This window comes from Choloepus didactylus, chromosome 3, assembly GCF_015220235.1.
Source record: "Choloepus didactylus isolate mChoDid1 chromosome 3, mChoDid1.pri, whole genome shotgun sequence".
Classification (NCBI taxonomy): Eukaryota; Metazoa; Chordata; class Mammalia; order Pilosa; family Megalonychidae; genus Choloepus; species Choloepus didactylus.
This window is the reverse complement of record NC_051309.1, coordinates 164,342,017-164,363,752: the sequence shown is the minus strand read 5'-3', so window position 1 is coordinate 164,363,752 and position 21,736 is coordinate 164,342,017. Positions and strand designations below refer to the sequence as shown.

General features: G+C 38.7%; 1 protein-coding gene across 8 annotated transcripts in view; it reads left to right on the top strand.

The window, feature by feature from the left end:
• SH3D19 (SH3 domain containing 19) overlaps window positions 1-21,736 on the top strand; it is a 177,476-nt gene that overhangs the window by 140,686 nt on the left and 15,054 nt on the right. For 6 of the 8 annotated variants that reach the window (XM_037830802.1, XM_037830805.1, XM_037830804.1 and 3 more), the window contains 5 exons: window positions 4,532-4,639; window positions 9,321-9,433; window positions 11,017-11,112; window positions 12,680-12,741; window positions 13,726-13,990. In XM_037830802.1, coding sequence (XP_037686730.1) covers window positions 4,532-4,639; window positions 9,321-9,433; window positions 11,017-11,112; window positions 12,680-12,741; window positions 13,726-13,990 — 644 coding nt within the window. The remainder of the gene's footprint in view (window positions 1-4,531; window positions 4,640-9,320; window positions 9,434-11,016; window positions 11,113-12,679; window positions 12,742-13,725; window positions 13,991-21,736) is intronic. The other 2 variants (XM_037830803.1, XM_037830808.1) reach the window with 1 other exon arrangement.

Below are 21,736 nucleotides of genomic sequence, written 5' to 3'. Positions count from 1 at the left end.
GGTTTTGCCACTACAAACGATGCTGTAATGCGCATTCTCTTAGAGATATTCACACCCACAAGTGCTTTTTATTTCTGAAGAATAGATTCCCAAAAGTGGGATTATTGGGTCAAAGGTTATGACTTTTAGATGTCAACAATTACCCATTATCTAGTGTACACCCTGGTGGAGACTAAGATGTAGTTTTCCCAAACATGATGTGCCATCTTTATATGTTGCCCACGTATCATTTCTGTTGTATAAAAATATCCTCTTCTGAAAAGACATAAGAAATGAACTCCATACTGTGTAGCCAGAGAGAGACTTACACACCATCATCAAGATGGAAAACAGGTCCCTGGCTCCACCTTCTCACTGAAGTGATGCTGTTTGTCCTCCCCCCAAATCTGCACTCCTCGCATGGATTTCAGCCTGCGACCCCACGCAGGCAGAGAAGCGGATGCAACACTCATGTGACTCAGTGAGCACCACTGGGGTAGATAATTAAACAGACCCACTCCTGCCAAACAGCCCACAGTGGTTAACACGAAGACTTCCTTGTCTCACTGCATTGAGAAAGAAAAATTTTTTCTGGAGACATGTAGAACAATTATTCATGATCAGAATGCAAATTATTAAAGATGAAACTAGCAGTATTGTCTTAGTTTGCCAGGGCTGCTATAACAAAGTACCACAGGCTAGTTGGCTTAAACAACAGAAATGTGTTGTCTCATGGTTCTGGAGTCTAGGAGTCCAAAGTCAGAGAGCTGACAGGGCCATGCTTCTTCTTAAAGGGGAGAATCTCTTCCATGCCTCCCCGCTGGCTTCTGGTGGGTGTCCAGCAATCTGTGTTGTTCTTTGGCTTGTGGCATAACTCATTCTCTGCCTCTGTCACATGGCCATCTCTCCGTCTGTTTCTGCCTTTTACTGACTGTGCCCAAATTTCCTCTGCTTATAAGGACACCGGTCATAATTGATTAGGACCACCCTAACCCAATTTGGCTTCATCTTAACAAATAACATCTTTAAAGATCCTGTTTACAAATAAATTCACATTCATAGGACCAGTGATTAGGATTTGAACATGACTTTTGGGATGCATTTCAATCCATAACAGGTACTAAAAATAAAAGACTGATGACATGGCCAAGGCTGCTGTGACTGTAAGGGTCTAAGGATTAAGGAGGATCTGACCATTCAGAAGGACAGGCCCAGATTGAGGTGGCACCTTCAGCCTCTGCCCTGATAGTAAAGCCCTTGTGGAACCACCCAGAGAGAAAAGAAACAGAAAAACATTAAACACAATGGAAAGATCACTTTTGATGAGACTGTCAACATTGCCTGATAGATCCGGCACTGATCTTTAGCCAGAGAACTCTGGAACCATTGAAGAGGTTTGGGGGACCGCCCTGTCTATGAGCTGTAGTGTTGACAGTCACTACCCTCACAGCATCAGAGGTGACATAAACAGTGGTGCAGAGGAATGCCCAGCTAGTTAAGAACTGCAAAGAAAATATTTCAATAAAGGATCATTTAACAACCATATATGTATATATGAAACAGAGAGAGGAAGAGAGAAAGAGGAAAGAGTAGGAGGATCTTGTACTTAGGGCACTTTAAATACTTGGTATATAGGTAGTATGTATGCTATTATGGTTAAAATCCTTCTGGTTTTTTAAAAAATGATGGGGCCACCTTTAACCCAGTGGGTGAAACCTGCCTGAACTGCTTGCAGGACACGGGGCAGTCTTTTCTGCGGACAGCCCTCCTGCAGCAGGCACATTTCAGATGCCCCCTGTGCCCAGCCCCTTCAGGCCAGCAATTGGCCTTTGTTCTCTTCCCTGCTCCCCTGCCATGCCCCCACTCCTGGAATCAGAGAGACAGTGTAGGTGGTGTACTGGTCCAGAATTTAATATGGGTTAGAGAACTATTTAAGTCATCCCATGCTCAAGACCTTCTTCCCCCTCCACATCCCTCCAGAAACACCATCAACTACAAACCAGTACTGGTGGACAACAGACGAAAGGTGCCAAAAGCAGCTGTCCAACAGTGCCATTGATGTAGCCTCTCGCCCCCACCTGGCACTCCAGTTTCTGCCTCTCTTCTGCCCATTTCTGAGGCTCCTCACCCTTCTCTACTTTTTCCTTTTCTCCAGGGTACTTCTGGCCTTCTAACATACCACATTGATTGCTTATCTATTGTCTCCATCTCCCTGCTGGAATGGAAGCTCCATGAGGGCAGGGATTTTTGTCTTGTTCACTGATGTATTCCTGGCACTGGGAAGGGTGCGTGACATGTTGGAGGCACCTAATAAATCTTTATTGAGTGAACAACTGTGAAAAAGCAAGTTACATAGAAATTGGTATAAAATGATCCTGTTTTTGTTTTTCTAAAATATCTATATAATAATACATGAAATATTTATTTTAAAAGTCTGTAGATAGATGTAATAAATTTTAGACAATAAGCAAAGGATGGGATTACAGGAGATTTCCTTTATCTTACATATGTCTTAATGTTTCCATTCTTGACTACAAATCATTTGAAATAAAAAACAATGGCTATAACAAAATAAGGAATTAATTCAAGGAATTTGGATGAACTTAAAAGCAGGAGCCTTGTTTGTTTGGCAGGGGTATAGGCTTTGATGGAAGAAAGCTGTGGTGTTACAGGCATCTCTTTTTTAAGTCTGATGATATTGTTTTCATAGTCTTCAGTTGTTTTTTTGATCTTAGGACAGGACTTGCCTCACCTTTGTGCTGACTGACCAGTTTCCATAGAGGGCTCACCTAAATTCTTTTTTCCCAGTAGCCTAATAATAATTATTTTAGCTGGCATGATATCTGGGGACCCTTCTTAAGTGGTAGATTAAAAGTTTAAACTAGGAATGTACTTTACCATTGTAACTCCCTACCTAGCACAGTTACTGGCACATGCTAGACATAAATACTAGAGCAAGTGACTGAGTGATGACTTCAGCAGAATATATGATGGTGGGGTTGGCTGGGAGCTGGGTAGGAGGGAGGGGGGAGTATTAGGGCACTGAAAGGCCTTCTTATTCTTGGCTCAGCTCTTCATGTATTCTGCAAAGAGCTGGTCAGCAAAAGGTGCTCATTGACCTGCAGCTTATAACACAGGGAAACATGAATGCTGTTCATCACCAGAGCTGTGGAGTGCATCCTTTTACAGGCAGTGTCTCCCACAGGCAGGATCCCTGGAACAGGTGCAGGATTACAGCATATATGCCTTCTGCCTCTTGTTGAATAAAGGCAGAGATGGCCTGAGATCCTGCATGCTGTCTGGTGTGTCTGGTACACAGCATTTTATTTCATTTTTGCTTATCTGTTTATTTTGTTTTCTCCATCTTTCTTAAAATTTCATGGTCATTTTGCCAAACCATTATTTTTGTTTAACATACTTTTCTGAGCACATACTGTCCATTTAAAGTAAATTAGTTAAACTGGAGATATTCCAAGTCAGATATCATTGCCCCAAAATTAAATACTTGAAGGTAGGTGTCTTATTTTATTTCTGGAATTAAAATGTTTTTCTATTTTCATGTTCCTGAAATGTAGTTTTACCAAACTACTTGTTTTAGTTTCCTGGCTGCTAAAACAAATACCATACAATGGGTTGACTTAAACAATGGGAATTTGTTAGCTCACGGTTTTGAGGCTCAAAGTCCAAAGTTGGGTGTCAGCAGGCAATGCTTTCTCCCCAAAGACTGTGGCATCCTGGGGCTGGCTGCCGGCGATCCTCGGTCCTTAGCTTTTCCATCACGTGTCAGTGCACATGGTGGTGTCTTCTCCTTTCTCTTCTGGTTTCCACTGACTTCCAGCTTCTGGCTGCTCCCCATGGCTTCTTTCTGTGTCCAATTTCCTTTGCTTATAAGGGCTTCAGCCATATTGGATGAGGGCCCACCCGCATTCAGTGTAAGCACGCTTTAATGACATCTTCAAAGGGCCTGTTTACAAATGGGTTCACACCACAGGACCAGGAGTTTGGACCTGAATATGCCTTTTGTGGGGACATGATTCAACTCCCAGCACCTACTAAATATAAGACTGCTGAGCACCTGTCCTAGGTAAGGCACAGTGCTGAGTAGGATGAGAGAGGGTGGAGGCTGTTGGGGAGTCCCTAGGAGTGAGTATTCTAGTACAGGAACAGGGGAGAAGGGAATCCTTCCTTCCTGGGGGATCTGGGAGGTTTCATAATGAGGGAAGATTGGTGCCTCGTTTCAGTTGCCCCTCACTTTCAAGTGGACACTTATGAAATGATTGCTCTCCCATGAAAGATAGCTTCTCCATAATTCAAGATCATCCTGGATCTGTCTCATCAGAGAGGAAGAAAAGCCATATGAATTATTTACAGAGCACAAAGTTATTTCCTTTCATGAGCATCAACTTTGTTTTTGTCTCTGCAAACTGAGATTTTGTTTATCCATGAATTGTTTCCCCTGGGGCATGAAAAATGACTCTTTAATTATGAATGAGATTTTTTGTTTGAGACCATGTTAACTAAAACATGCAAAATAAACTGTGTTTTTCATTAGATCCCTTTCAGCTCCTCACAAAAACAGAACCAACAAAAGAACAAGTAGTTCAACCAGCACCCAGCCGGAAACCCACTGTGATTCGAATTCCAGCCAAACCAGGAAAATGTAAGCACTTCTCTGCTTTCTTTTTTTGTTTCTCCAAGAGCCTGGGAAAAATATATGCTAATTTATCAGTGTCTCTTTTTGAAATTATGTGTAATCTGCCGTTTATTATTATTCATCAGCTGGAGGAAACTGGTTGTTTTTTCACAATTCTCTAAAGAATTAGTACAGTAAATTAGGATTTCATCTCTGTAATGTCATTAGGCAGAAAGAAAAGAGGGAGACTGTGAGGCTCAGAACACTTTAGTAGCCCATGTTAGTGCTGCTGGTAAAGATTTGGCAGCAAAGTAAATTGAAATTAGTAACAAATAAAGTTGTGTACATCAGTGAGAAGTTTATTTTTCTAATCAGCATAATCCAAATATGGCTGTGTGGAAACTATATAAGGTTGAAAACTAAAAGCTTTACTTACAACAAAGTATAAAAATGTTTAAATTAGTGTGATACTACATTTTGATATACTTCTTCACTTAATTTTTTAATGGTACAATAAATGTCATTTTGTATGAACTTTGGTAAGTATTTACCAAAAAAAAATATGATATTTATCATAAGGGTGAAGGACAAGCAAGACAGAACTATTTTGTTTCAGGCCCCAGACATGATTTTAAAGTGTGTGTGGGGGGGGGGAGGGTCCAGAGCAGTTCCTGGGCTTTGCTCAGAGTAATCACACAGCTTTCTCCATGGGTCTCCGGTTTCATTTATACCCCCAATGCCTTTGCACAGCCCAGTGCATCCTTCCTGCTAAGAAGAGATTCTGACCGCTCCATTCCCCCTAACAGCAGAGCAAGCATCCCAGTCCTTCACCTGTAGCACCCTAGGGTTGTATTGAAGACACGCTCTGGAATGCCCTAATAAGCCCTTTATTTTAGCCATTTGGTTTCTCTATAAAACACTACCCAGCAGGATCATATTGATTTTAGTCTTGTGATGGTTTTGTTATTAACTGATGGCTCCCAGCCAGGTATGAAGAAGACTGAATTGATTTGCTATGAAGAATGGGCAGGAGGAAAGGTCAAGAGTAGCTTATTCTGGTGGGTTTTCTCTTCTCAAGAGGTCATTTGGTAGCATTAGATTAAAGAACTGGTGTGTATTTATTTCAACAGTATTATATAGCCCACAAAGCAGTGTAAGATTATACTTCCTGGGTTATTTGAGATAGTTAGCAGTTGTTTGCCCATTTGCTGTTATCTTGTTAAAAGTATTCTGAATTTTAACAGGTATAGTGAGGTATCATGAGCTTAAATATTGTCAGGCACTCTTGTGGGTTTTAAGTAATGCAAATTTTATGCTTAAATTCATTCCTCTGTGGTGTCGGGGATTCCCTAGGACCATCTCCTGGTTTGCAGATTCAGTAGGAGGACTCCTAGGATTCAGCAGATAGTTGTACTCATGGCTATGATTTATTACAGCAAAAAGGTAGAAAGGAAAATCAGTGAAGGGAAAAGGCACATAGAGTGAAGACTCAAGCTTCCAAGAGTCCTCTCCCAGAGAAGTCACGTAGGACAGTTAATTCCTCACGCACTGAGTTGTGACAACATGCGTGAAACGCTTTCAACCAGGGAAGCTCATTAGAGGCTCATGGCCCAGGGTTTTGATTGGAGGCTGGCCGTGTAGGCACCCTCCTGGCATGTACCAGAATTCCAGGCTCCAGAAGTAAAGCAGGTGTTCGACATAAACCATACTGTTGAACCACTTGGCAGTTCTGGGAATGGTGGGAACCCTTCTGAAATCCAAGGTCCCAGATGCCAGCCAAGGGCCAACCTTATAAGTAGGCCTTTCTAAGGATAAGTAGTTTCAGGCCTGCTAGGTTAACTTTTTCAGGACACCTCTAAACTGGATTAATAGTTCTGAAATCCTCAAAAAGATATGCTGGAATACATCCCAAAGTAATTTGGGCGGAGAATAAAAATATATATTCGGGGTCCCCCTGAGGAGCTGGGGGAGGATGTGGAGGTGTTGGACTTCCTCACCTGGATTGTTCCTGATGTTCTCACAAACACTGGGGACTGACGGCTTGATGTGCTGAGCCCTCTGTCTTCGGGCTTGCCTCTATGAAGCTTGTTACTGCAAAGGAGAGGCTAAACCTGCTTATAATTGTGCCTAAGAGTCTCTCCCCGAGTGCCTCTTTGTTGCTGAGATGTGGCCCTCTCTCTCTAAGCTACCTTGGCAGGTGAACTCACTGCCCTCCCCCCTACGTGGAACATGACTCCTAAGGGTGTAAATCTCCCTGGCAACGCAGGATGACTCCTGGGGATGAATCTGGACCCGGCATCGTGGGATTGAGAACATCTTCTTGACCAAAAGGGGGATGCAAAATGAAACAAAATAAAGCTTCAGTGGCTGAGAGATTTCAAATGGAGTTGAGAGGTCACTCTGGTGGATATTCTTACGCACTGTTGTGTTAACACTTTTTAGGTTTTAATGTATTGGAATAGCTAGAAGTAAATACCTGAAACTACCAAACTCCAACCCAGTAGCCTTGACTCTTGAAGACGATTGTGTTACAATGTAGATTACAAGGGGTAAAACAGTGTGATTGTGAAAAACTTGTGGATTGCACTCCCTTTATGCAGTGTATGGATGGATGAGTAGATAAATGGGGACAAAAACTAAATGAAAAATAGGGTGGGATAGGGGGGATGATTTGGGTGTTCTTTTTTATTTTTATTTTTCTGATTCTGATTCTTTCTGCTATAAGGAAAATGTTCAAAAATAGATTGGGGTGATGAATGCACAACTATGTGATGGTACTGTGAACAGCTGATTGTACATCATGGATGATTCTATGGTATATGAATATATCTCAATAAAACAATTTAAAAAAAAAGATATACTGAAGAATCACCTTTAATTATTATTCTGACAAGCTGCAGCAACTGTTAAGGAGTTGCATTCTATACAACCAGATGTGAGAGAACTAAAGTGCCAAAACAGTTTTTAGACATTTATTTCTGTTTATATCAAAAACCTGTTCTTCGGAATTTTATTATTACAATTATTGAGCAACACATATATGCTGTGTAAAGAAAAGAATGCAACTTTTGGTGTCTGAAGAACTTGGTATGGACCAGGGAAGAAAGGGACAGCTTTGTGATGTCAAACTCCTTGCTGTTCTTTGGTCTTCCTTCTGCCAGTAATGTCCCCTCCCCAGATATCTGCACAGTTCTCTCCCTTACCATTCCATTCCTTCAAGTCTTTGCTGAAACACCATTTTTCTCAGTAAGACCTTCCCTGACCAGCTATTTAAAATTGGAAACCCCCTACCACAAACCCCACCCCCTCAGCACCACCCCCCAAACCTGATACTCCCTATACCCCTTCCATACAGGAAGCTATCTCCTCTCTACTTTCTTACTATTGCTACTTTATACTTTTAAATGTTTGCCACAACAATATAATTTCCTAAATGGCTCATTATTTCCTTGTAAGAATAAGGAAACTGCAGCACAAAGTCTCCAGGATGTCGACTGAGTTGGGATGTTCCTGTCTGTGTCTTAATTCCCAAAGCAGCCCCGCCTCTCACTGAGAACGCCTGCCTGTCTGTAAATCGTGGTCTTCCTAATTGCTGGCCTCGTGTTTTCCTCCCTTTGAGAATGTTTCCCTGTCAGTGGGTAAAACAGGAAGTCTTGACAAATCATCCTCTTGTTATAGGTTTTTCATGTGTAATGGAAGCAGGGGATGTTCATTTGAAAAGAAGAGAAAATTCTCATCTTTCAATGCTCAAGCCAGTGTATTAAAGGTAGCTTTAGCCTCCATCAGCATCTTCAAGTTCTCTCTCCCAAGTTTTCATACTTGGGTTTCTTTTTAATTAGCAGTCACCAATTAAATATGGTCATCTTTGTTTTCTTTTTAAAATAAATTGGAGGTGTACTACCACTGAGATAAAGATGAGGTTGGGGTATGAAGGTATTGTTTGTTATATTGAAGGTAGCCAAAGTCCATTAATCTGGAGCTAATGAATTGGAAACCACTTTCAAATATTTGGACAGGGGAGAGTTGGATACACCACCTGTTAAGGAGCAACATGCCTTATTAGAATGAACACAGGCTTTGGGGTTCAAAACCCTGGATCTGACAGTTGCTAGCATTAGCACCTTGGGTAGCTCACTTTTTTTTCTCAGCCTCAGTTTCTTCATCTGTAAAATGGGTAGGATATTATCTAGTGTAGCACTATCTAATAGAACTTTAGGTAAAGATGGAAATTTTTTATATCTCTGCTGTTGAATATGGTAGCTACTAGCCACATGTGGCAATTGAGCACTTGATATATGACTGGTACAACTGAGGAACTAAATTTTTAATTTCATTTAATTTTAATTAATTAAAGGATAAGTTTATATCATCATGTGTGGTTAGTAACTAGTGGACAGTGCTGGTTGGAGAAACATTTGTGACTAAAGTGCATAACTTATTGCCTGGCCATAGAAGGTTTTCAACGAATGCTACTGCCTTTTTAATTTTTAGTATTATTTTGACTCTCTTTAAAACATTCAGGGAAATTAACAGATGTTGCCCAACTCAACAAGTCCCTGAGGTTTGCTGGGAGCTCTTTCTTGTTTGTTTAGCTGTCTGTTCTTTGTGTAGATCTTTTATGATAGCCATTTCCCCCAAACAAACAAGCTGCAATCATTTCATTCCCAAAGACCATAAATTGTTGATGAATTAACTGCTATTTTTCCAGGTTTACATGAGGATCCACAAAGCCCCCCTCCTCTCCCTGCTGAAAAACCCATTGGAAACACTTGCAGTGCAGTATCTGGAAAGCTCATTAATGTTGACAGAGCTAGAAACTTGGTAAGTAGTCACTATAGATTGGCTTAGGTTGAAGACTGAGCTATGTGCTAATTTTAAATTCTCAAGCAATGTCTAAATATACTACCTGTCAGATATTTAAAAAAAAAAAAAAAGTCTTTATTACAATCCAATTTCCAAGCCCTGCATACTTATTTAATGTGATGTTCAATATTTTTGAAATCCCTATAGAGCAAAAGAATTAGGCCAGTTCATTGTACTTCATTATAAAATAATTTGTCCTGTGCCAATGTAATGGCATTGTCTTAAATGACACTAATAATGCAGAAGTTATTAAAAATCTCTTAAAACCTTTAACATTTGTGGAAATAAATTTAGTCAAATTATCAGTTTTTATTTACACTATCCAATTAGAGGCATAATTTTAAGATAATTGCTATAAGAATTTGTTAATCTGAAATTTAAGGAGAATTTTTTTTAATTTAAGAAAATAGTGCTTCATAGGGTGCTTGTTAACAGATGTGGCCAAAGAGTTTTTAAAAATATGTTTTAATTTTGATCTCAACATCATATCCCCATACTATTTTTAAGTAATTAAATCATTTATATACTCTTGATTACCCTGTGGCAGATAATCTTTAATGTTTGTTTCAAAAGAAACCAGCTCTTAAAGTCTTTGAACCAAATTTTCAGTTCAAATTTCATCGTAGTTTTATATAGTGTATTATTTATTTTACAGGCTAACCCATCTAATCATTTGGTGAAGAGAAATTTCTTTAAAGAAGGCATTAAATTGAATTAGCCAATATCAACTTAATGAGATTTTCCTGTAGGATGAATTAGAATTGAGGGATCACTTACATTTTCAAAGTACTTGATAATAAATATTTATTAAAACTGGGTTGAGAAAGCCCAAAGGAGAATAATAAGGCCCCTGCCATACTGTTGTTGAATAAGAAAATCCAAAAATTCCATAGAAGAAAAGTCACTTTAGAAGGTCACTGGCTTCTGCTCTCAAAAGGTTGTAAAATAGAGTAAGAAGGACCAAACACACATACATACCATACGTCAAGTGATATCATAGTCTTGGAGTTAAGCAGATCTTCCAAACAACTCCCACATTTTAGACAAACATGAAAAGGAAATTAGACTAAAAACTAAGAAATAATTATATTTATTACTGTGTTTGTTCCTCACATGAAAAACAGGAAAATCCTGCCCTGTCCTTGTTACAAAGACAGTCAGAACTTTCTTCCAGAAAGGACACACTGAGTCCGAAGGAAGAAGAGATGAGGAAATAGACCCACGAGGTCACATATTTGCGTTTCCAGGGCCTGAAAGTCAGTCCACACCTGAGAAATTCCTTTGTTTGAAAACCGCAATTAGTGAATGCATCTCAGACGAGAGGCCATGGAGAATATTTTACCAGTCTGGTGACCAATGAGGATAGGCATGGTCTTTGCAAACTGTGTCCCCTGCCTTGAGTACTGGGAAACTTCCGTCTCAGGATGAGGTGGCTGCGGTTGCCAGTCCTCACTTCCTTCACTTATGTGATGAGGGACTCCAGGATGAGGAGCTATCGAGTCAGCAGGAGCAGATACCTTTGTGTGCTGTGTTGTCCGCAGAGTGGAACACAAGGCTCCCAAGTCATCCTTGAGGAGGCGGACAAGAGTGTATCTCCTGAAGAATATTTGCCTTTTGAAAACACACCGAAAAAGAGGATAAATTATTTTGAAATTAGAATATAAGAAACTGTTCCAGTGCAGATGAACAAAAGGCAGCATCTGCAGGGACTATAAGAAAACCCTACTTCGCCAGAAACTCAAATGCTTATCCCAACACATCAGAATCCAAAGTTGATGGATGTCAGAGCTAGAGAAAAACAACCAAAAGGCAGATGCAGAGAGGTCCCTAGTCATGTATGGAATATTAAAGAGAATGAAGCCCTAATCAATAATCTTCCAAAGGCGATCGGTAGAACCTGGGCATGAACTCAGGTTCAGATGTAGGCAAACATCCAGGAACCAACCCCTGACCCTCTGTACCTGAAACGTGTCAGGCGCAGCACTGCCTTTCAGGACATGCCTAACCTCCTGGGGAATTTGAATATACTCTTTTTCCGATTTAAAATTTGCCCGCTGTAGGAAGCTGGGAAGTCAGAAAATTGAAGACTCATGAATATACCACCCAGATATAACCACAGCTATTATGTGTTACAAAATTGGGATCATAGTATATGTATTTGTTGTAGTACATCATTTGTATCATCCCATGTTAAATTTATTCCATGTTAAATTTGTGCATCTATATTTTTAAAACTTTTCCCTTAATTATTAAGGTATCTAACAACTATAATTTTGAGAAAAGCAGTAAAAGTTCCTAGCTAGAGTTGTTTGCTTGTTTTAATTTTTAAATTAAGTGAGTTTTTCAAATATCATAGCAGTATTTGTCGGGGGCGGGGGTGAGGGGGGGGGGAAGGTTGCCGAAATAGGCAGCAGCATGTTTATAAGGCATGGATTATATTCTGGAATATTATAGGGTTTATGAGCTGATGATCTGTCTCACTACATTAACGGAACTCATTAGTGAAACCAAGTTTTAAGGGCAAGCTTAATTTGTTTTTAAATATGGGAGTTTTAAAAACTGGAACATGTTTAAATGAGTGCAGTTATGGCAATTAATCATTTGGTATTTAAAGAAATGTGGTAAATATTCAGTATGAATGGAAAACCATGGAAGTGAGTTTTAGCTTGTTTATAAGATGAGAAGGAGGAAAATACTCTGAATTAGCCCAAAGATTCCCAAGCTATAGTTAAACCTCTTTACAAAAATAAAAAAAAAAATAAATAAATAAAAGGCAGTATAATTTTAAAGGGCCCATTGTTCCCCTTATGAGGTCTCGGAGAAATATCTTGGGGTGTCAGTACTGGAAGTTTAGAAAGTAGAAAAGGTAAGGAAAGAAGGAGACTTGATCAGAATTAGGAAAATTTAATGAAGACCTTTCTCCCCCCAAAAAAACAGAAGCTTGGGCTCTGAGATCCTTTAACTTCCCAGTCAACAGAAGGCCTGGTCTCTTCCTCTCAGTGTTTTCACTTGTTTTGGGATGTGGATAATTTAGGTAGGAACAATATTGTTTAATATTGTTTAAGATCAGAACTCTTTTAAGCTATTTCTAAAACTCAGCTCATTTCCATTTATTGATCCAACCAAATACATGTCCCAAATTCCTCTTGGCACACTCTTGTTTCAGATTAACCTTAACTAAAAAGCATTCTCCCATTCTTGCAGGAATCTGAGGGAGCTGGTCAGACAGGGGGTTCCGTGAGAGGGCCTCCCAGGCTGCCACCAAGGTATGTAAGCATGGGGAGACCTGGAGACCTAACTCTCTTTTCTGTCACCAGGGCTGAGTTCTGACCTTGCTGTTGTTTTAGAGATATATTAAACTCACAGATTTACCCAGGCCAGTAACCCATAGTCTGCTCCTGATAAAGTGGTAGGAAATGCTCCCTCTTGTTAACACAATCCAAAACCTCACAGGGCACAAACACGGATCTGTATTTCTTTTCCTGAAGCAAACAAACAAGACTCCCTCCTGAACCTGGGACAACTCCACTTCTGGAATATCTGCATGCGCACGCACACATACCCTCCCCGTTATGAGAGACCAGCCTGGGATTTGGCATTTCCCAAGGGGGACAGACATGAGCTCAGAGGCCATCAGCCCTCCTGAGTTCCAGGGCTATTCAGACAAAAGGCTGCGATGCTATCAGACGATGTTACTATGTTGGACCTTATTGTTATCATAGGGATTAAGGGAAGGCTTTGAAGTAATAGTTGTTCTATTCCATTTCCAAAACTAGCTTTCTTTCTATTAATCTAAATTAGAGTTTTAGTAGTAATTCCTCTAAAATGAATATTTGGGGATTTTGATGTTCCTTTTCTAATCATGTACCCTTATATCTTATTATAAGCATTTCATTTCAGACGTTGGTAGAAGTGCTTAGTTTCCTAAAATAGTCATGGTGTGTTTAAGAGCAAATGGGGCCTTAGAGAGCTCATGATAGTAAATGCTTGTTTGTCTTGAACTAATGAATCTCTAGTGCAAGATAAGAGGAAGCTGGAACATCATGGCATTTCCTCTAATAATATAATGTTTAATGCAGCGGCCGTTTGCTCAAAAATAGCATACCCTGCATGTTTCAGTAAATTGTATTCCTCTAGCGGAAAGCTGAGTTTGTGTGTGTATGTGTGTGCGCATGTGTGTGTCTGTAAAACAAGGGACAGAACCTAATACCAGTCAAAAACTGACTCATGGCTTCTGCATTGACTTTTAGACCTGTGACTGGAAAAGTCGTCCCAGCTGGACAGCCTCCTCCCAAGGTGGCCCCTCAGAGACCACCTCCTCCCAAACTTCCTGCATCCAGAGCATCACGTAAAAAACTGCCTTTTAGTCGGTCCTCTTCTGACATGGATCTGCAGAAAAAACAAAATAACTTGGCATCTGGACTCTCAAAAGCCACGAGTCAAGTCTTAAGAAATCAAGATCCAGTGCTACCCCCTCGCCCCAAACCAGGACACCCTCTCTACAGGAAATACATGGTAAATTTAGGTTTAAACATGTTTATGGTCAAGAGGTTTGTTCTAAAGTATATGTAAGATGCCATTGCTCCTTAGAAAAAGATGATGAAACAAATGCAGAATTACCACTTGACCTTAAGAGTGCTTTATGAGTAAGTAGGCCGTAGTAAAACTATGTCTTTAACATCGGGTTTCATTATTAGGAGAAATATTGGGAAAGGAATCAGGGCAGACAGGGATTATAACCTGATATCTGGCTTAAGCAAACAGAAACGCTGAAGAACCTAGCCCAGTAGATTATAGCAATGGGATATTATAATTTACTGTTGCTATCTTGCCATCAGGTAAAATTTAAAATGAGTAGAAAGTTCTTATTAAGATGGATGGTTTTTCTTCATTTTCCCCTTTCTTAGTCTAATTATCATGGTCCATTTAATAGTTACCATTTAGACATTTTCATCAATAATTGAGATAGTTGAAATATTAATTTTTTTCTCCTTGAATGTTTTTCTCATCATATAATATTAAACCTTTGTCTCTATTTGCCATACATGAAAAACAGAGTTGATGTGCTCTCTACTTTGGTCAGGTTAGCCTGGTAAAATCTAGAACAAATAAAAATGATAAAGAGAACAAGACAATTGTATGACAGGATCTCTTAATGAGAACAATAATTTTATATTGTTCTATGTTTCCATCATTAAGCCCAGAAATTCTTTTCACTTTAAACTACTTAGAGTCTTTTTTTTAATCCTCCTTAGAGAAGGGTACAGACAGATAAGAAGGAGGTGTTATATTCTTATATAGCCATATTCATTTAAACAGATAAAATTTCAATTGCTAAAACCCAGGGAGCTCTTTGGGATAGGTTATTTAAATATTGACCTTAAGAGTGCTTTATGAGTAAGTAGGCCGTAGTAGAACTATGTCTTTAACATCGGGTTTCATTATTAGGAGAAATATTGGGAAAGGAATCAGGGCAGACAGGGATTATAACCTGATTATAACATTAGCTGATGTTCTTTTTGAGTATTAATTGTGAGGCACTGTTCTAGCACTTTATATAGATTAAGTTAAACTCTTATAATCTATACACCTACTCTCTGAGGTAAATACTATTATTATTCCCATCATATCAAGGAGGAAAATGAGACACAAACAAACCAGATACTTGCCTAGGAATCACAAAGCCATTCATAGTGGAGCCAAGATTTGAACACAGATCTGTGGGTTCTGGGCTCACACTCTTAGCCATTGTGCCATACTTTGAAAATAGTGTTACTGCTTGTAAAGTCTCTACTTGCTTTGGCTGTTGCATGTTGAGAGCCTCATTCTGGGGAACCAGATGTCACTTACAGTTCTTAGTATAGCTTTACAATGTCAATAAAGCATTTGGGAACTCAAAGAAATTAATAAATTCAGAACGATGATGTTTTGAAGGTAGAATGTCTCAATATGAAATAATCATTTAAGTCCCTCATTTTTCTCATTGCTACCCTTCCATTAAATACTAGCCAAAATGGGTAGGCCTAGCTAGGAATCTGGGAGCAGTGGGAGCCCCAGGACTCTGACACATACTGGTAAGCAGCACCACCCCTCAGCTTTAAGGGGCACATCCCTGTACTCTGTGTCTTTGCCCCTTGGTGATGGAAGGGCCCCAGTACCTCTTTTTCCTTGTTAGAAATGAGCTTGTGTTCTCACATTTCCTGGGTATGCCTTTCATAATGTATAAGCCCTCTGACCTGCAGTAATTGGCTAAAACCAACCAGGGTAAGGTGCAGATGTGAAAAACACTCTAAGGTCAGACTGAGCTGAGTGGACCAGGAAGTGGCTGGGGTCAGACAGTGAGATGAGTTTAAGTAGACACTTAGTATCAGAAAAACTTGGGGAGAAGACAAGATTCAGTGCAAATGGAAACTGTCAGTCAAACACTAAGCAGAGGGTTCCAATCCCCTTTCAGCTGTCAAAGGGCAAAGCTGAGAACCCTGTGCTAAAGATGTGTCTTGGCAGACTATGAGGTCAGTTCCTGCATATTTGACTTTCAGATGCCCAGGGGACTTGACGGGCCTTGCCCTTTAGAATGAACTTCCTGCTGTGGTTGTTAAAGGGAACCTGATGCCACATTCATGCCTTGTGGTCCTGCAGGTTCAACCCCACACCCCCAGACCTTTTAGAGTCTGTGCAAAATGGCAGGCCCCACAAGGTCTAGTGCATGAAGAAGCCAGATTTTAACTGCTGGAGGAGTTGCTCTTTAGGCATACATGCCAAATCCCCCGAAGAACAGCAATTTATGCGGAGGTTATTTGAGAATAATGCTTTCCTTGGTTTACATTTAAGCTGTCTGTGCTTCATGGAATTGCCAATGAAGACATTGTCTCTCAAAACCCCAGAGAACTCTTTTGAAAGGAAAAGAAGGGCTCTTTTTTTACTGACTAATGTAAAAAATTGCTAGCCTCTGTTACTACTATTGCACATTATTAAATGTTATTAAATGCTTTAGGCTCCAAAGATTAAAATGTAAAAAAAAAAAAAAAGCAATAATGTTTTATTAAATAATAATTGCTTCAGAGAGTGGCATTGTACCTTACATCGTGGGGATGTACTTGTGATGCTAGAGCAGGCTGAAAATAATTACTTGGAATGCCAAAAGGGAGAAGACACTGGCTGAGTTCACCTGTCTCAGATGAAGATTATCACCCCACTTGATGAACATCTTAGAAGCAGACCAAAAGTAAGGAATGAATACCGTACAGCTCTTATATCACACGTGGCAGTACATTTCATTGCGCTATTAATCATATCTCATCCCCAGGTTTTTATTATCACATTTATTTTAGCCAAAGTAGAAATTACAGTAGCATTTTATTCCATTTTAAAAATAAATTACTTCTAGGAGACTTACCCGTCATACTAATCACTTTCATACACAGTGACTATCATGTGTTTTGCCTTCTTCATATCATGCTGACTTATAGCAAACAGAACACTCAGTCATTAATTTTCAACTGCGAGAGCTGTTTATTTTTTCAGTAATGTAAACATGCTTACCAAAGTGTGAGAGATTAGTTTCCTAGCAGAATGGATAATTATTTTTAAAGGGGGCCCTATAAATGCTATGTATGGCATACAAAGCACTTCCCTTTAAGATTTAAATGTAGTATGAACCTAATTTCTCTGATTATAGCTTATAAAATAATGAAATGAAATGTAATCCAATGACCTCAAATTTATGGAGTCTGGCAGAATGCAATGACTATTGAAGGTCATTTGTTTAGCAAGAAAAAGGCCATTTATAATTTTGTAGAGGTATATTTTTAAAAGTTTCTTAAGTTATCCAGTAAAATTGTCATTATCTATTAGTTAATGTAGCAAACATGAAAAATAACACTCACCAGTCTTTTAACCCAAGTAAAATATTTGGTTTGCCATTCATCCTAGTTTTCATAATCTAGTCCAATTCTTTCTTCTCAGAAGGTAGTTTATCTTTTGAAGTTTGCTAAGAACTAAAAATTTGTGTTTCGGAGTTACCCGTACTCACCTTGTACTGTAGACTTGCAGAGTTGGCCTCCGATGGCCAGCCATAGGTGACACTGAAATAAAGCCTCCTTTAGGCTTCCGGGCCAATGGCCATCATTATGTTTTTTAGAAAAATGAAACTTGCCTATTTGAAAGTTTAATTTTAAGATGGAGATGTCTTAAAATGTGTTATATTTTTCCATACCTTAATAAACAGAATATTGAACATTATCAGTTGAGGTTGAATCCCTGAGACCTGGGGTTGCCTAGTGCATGGTGAGTGCACAGCATTGGATTTCATGGAACTGTGCTGAGCTCCCCTTCTACCACCTTAAGCAATTATTTAATCTCTCTTAACTTCTTTTTTTCTTTAAATATGTGAAATAGATTATTCCTCAAAGAGTTGTTTTTTAGAATTAAATGATATATTGTATTGTCCTCTTCATATGAATAGTCCAGAATAGGCAAATCCGTAGAGACAAAAGTAGATTAGTGGTTTCCTAGGGCTGGGGAGGAGGAGGGAACGGGGAGTGACTGTTAGACCAGGGGGTTTCTTTAGGGGGTAGTGAAAATGCTCTAAGATGATGAGAGTCACATAACTGCATTTATACTAAAACCATTGGCATTTACATTTTAAGTGGGTGAATTTTATGGTAAGTGAATTAAATCTCAATAAAGAGGTTCAAAAAATTAAGTGTGCTAATGCGTTTAAGGTATTTAATATAGTGAATAGCATATAATGAGTGAACAATAAATATTAGCTATTCTTACTATTGCCCATTTGTATTACCACATATTTTCATATTAGAAGGAGCCTTGAAATATATTCATTTACATACCAGATACCTACCTTGGCATTGTGGTCTAAACTGTACCTGTCCTTTGCAGGCAACCCTGTCTTGCCTGTCCCTCTTGCCCTTCATCTGCCAGGGTAGGTTGATTAGCAGCCAGGGATAGCCACACATAAGGTGGAGAAGGGAAACTGTGTGGTTGGGGAACGTAAGTCACAATTCTCCTCCCATTCCCTCCCTTTCTTGGCCTTTTTTTTTTTTTTTTTAAATAAAAGAAGTTGTAGGTTTACAGAACAATCATGGATAAAATACAGGGTTCCCATATACCACCCTATTGTTAACTTCTTGCATTAGTGTGGTACATTTGGTATAACTGATGAAAGAACATTTTTATGATTGTACTATTTACTGTAATCCATGGATTAACTTAGTGTTCACTTTTTGTGTTATACAGTCCCATGGTTGGTTTGTTTTGTTTTGTTTTTAATTTTTATTCTTGTAACATGTACAACCTAAAATTTCCTCCTTTTAACCACATTCAAATATATAATTCAGTGGTGTTAATTACATTCACAATGTTGTACTAACATCACCATCATCTGTTACCAAAACTTTTCCATCAACCCAAAGAGAAACCTGTACAATTTAAGCATTAATTTCCCATCCCTACCCTCACCCCACTCCCTGGTAATCTATATTCTAGTTTCTGGCTCTGTGAGTTGGCTTATTCTAATTCTTTCATATCAGTGAGTTCATACAATATTTGTCCTTTTGTGTCTGGCATATTTCACTTAACGTGATTTTTTCAAGGTTCATCCATGTTGTTGAATGAACCAGAACTTCATTCCTTTTTACTTCTGAATAATATTCTATTGTATGTATATACCACATTTGTTTATCCATTCATTAGTTGGATGGACACTTTATCTTTTGGTAATTGTGAATAATGCCACTATGAACATCCATGTGCAAATACCTGTTCAATCTCCTGTTTTCAATTCTTTTGTATATATATCTAGAAGTGGGATTGCCGGGTCTTATGGTAATTCTATATTTAATTTCCTGAGGAACTGCTAAACTGCCTTCCAAAGTGGCTGCACCATTCTGCATTCCCACCAGCAGTGATTAAGTATAACTGGTTCTCCAATCCTCTCCAGCACTTGTAGTTTTCTGGGACTTTTTTTTTATAATGGCCATTCTAGTAAGTGTGAAATGATATCTCATTATGGTTTTGATTTGCATTTCTGTGACAGCTAGTGATGCCGAGCATCTTTTCATGTGCTTTTTAGTCATTTGTATTTCCTCTTTGGAAAAGTGTCTGTTTAAGTCTTTTGCCCATTTTTTAATTGTGTTGTCTTTTTATTGTTGAATTGTGAGATTTCTTTATATATTCTGAACATTAAACCATTATCGGCTATGTGGTTTCCAAATATTTTCTCTCATTGAGTAAACTGCCTTTTTACCTTTTTGACAAAGTCCTTTGATGCACAAAAGTATTCAATTTTGATGCAGTCACATTTATCTATTTTTTCTTTTGTTGCGTGTACTTTGCGTGTCAGGTCTAAGAAACCTCCACCTACTACAAAATCTGGAAGATGCTTCCCTAGATTTTCGTCTAGGAGTTTTATGGTCTTGCCTCATAATGTTAGGTCTTTGATCCATTTTGAGTAATTTTAGTATAAGTTTTGAGATAGGGGTCCTCTTTCATTCTTTTGGATATGGAAAGCCAGTTCTCCCAGCACCATTTGTTGAAGAGATTGTTTGGGAGGTTTTAGTTTACTGATTCAATCTTTATACTAGTTATTGATTTGCTAATTTTCTGTTTCTTCTTGAGTCAGTGTAGGTGGTTTTTGTGTTTCTAGAAATTTGTCTGTTTCATCTAGGATGTCTAATTTGTTGGTGTATGGTTGTACATAGTATCCTCATATTTGTTTTTATTTCTGTGAGGTGGGTTGTAAGGTCCCCGTTTTTATTTCTGATTTTAGTTATTTGTGTCCTCTCTTTTCTTTGTCAGCCTAGGTAAAGTTTTGTTAATTTTATTGATCTTTTCAAAAAACCAACTTTTGGTTTTGTTTGTTCTCTCTATTGTTTTTAATTCTCTATTACACTCAGATCTTTAATCCATCTGGAATTCTTGTTTCTGTTTGGTATGAGATAGGCCTCTGACTTTAGTTTTTTCCAAATGGATAGCGATCTATCCTAACACCGTTTATTGAATAGTCATTCCTCTCTCCACAAATGTAAATCATGAAAAAATTATGAACACATATATAACAAATTATATAAATAGTAATTTTTTAAAACCTCTTCAGACCTAAAATTTCTCACAGTTCCTGGAGTGCTCATATTGCTTATTTATTTAGGGACAGCACTAACTGACCCCTAAGAAAATGTCAGTGTGTCAGTGTTACTGTGATTAGCTAATAAAATAAGGTGCCTTTAGCCATTACTCTCTTGATTTAAATCAGTATTTCAGTTTACCCAACAAGGGAATGTATTGCACCTCTACAGGTGCATTTTGGTTTAAAGAAATGGTGGGATTCAGTAATGATCAGGAGAAAAGATGTGGCAGGATGGAAACATGAAGTCGACCGTCTTCCACACCACGGTCTGATCAGCAGGAGGCATCTTGGCCCAGAGAAGGGATGAAGAATAGAAATACTAGGGTATCCCTAAGAGAACAAGAATCATTGACGCAGGGGAAAGTACATGAAGGGGCACAAAAATCTGCATTATTTCACAGGTTTGCCAGTGTCAGAGTTCTAAGTTGTAACTCCAAATAATATCCTTCTCAGATTTTATGATGCTGATTATGTAGATAAGCCTGTCTCTTCATACAGAAAAACGAAGAATAACAACTGCCTGTCAATAAGAAAAGGTCACTCTTCAGTTGAACCTTTTCTAGCCAATCTAAGCAATTGGATAGATGGGTAGAGAATATTGGATTCTCTTTGATAATTTACATAGAATTATCATTAAATAAACCATTCAGATTAAATGGAATATCCAGGCCAGGCATGCAAGATAGCATTGCTTTTGAATTAGAGAAGGCATTCAGTTATTATTACTATTATTAAGTAGTAATAAATGAAATGGGTCCTACTTTTTGTGAATTATGCTTTTGTGGGAAGTCATTGGCACCTTCTAGTACGAAAGGCAAGAGCACAAATTGCAGGAACTTTCTTCTTTTCCCATTCTGTTGAACAAGAACAGCTGTTAAGGCGCTGTCTTCCAGGTTTAATAATAATCACACTTTAAGGAAAAGGCGACCCTTGAAATGCAAAGAGGTCAAAAACACCTAATTCAGGGTAGAATAGGTACTGTTAAAAAAAAAAAAAAAACATGCTGGGGAATGTGAATAATTGAGAGTTATTTCCGTCCTCCCTAAGGCAAATAAATACAGGTTCCTTTTCAACTTGCTCACGATTGCCTTGTTGGGCTCAATGCTGTGGTTTGCTTC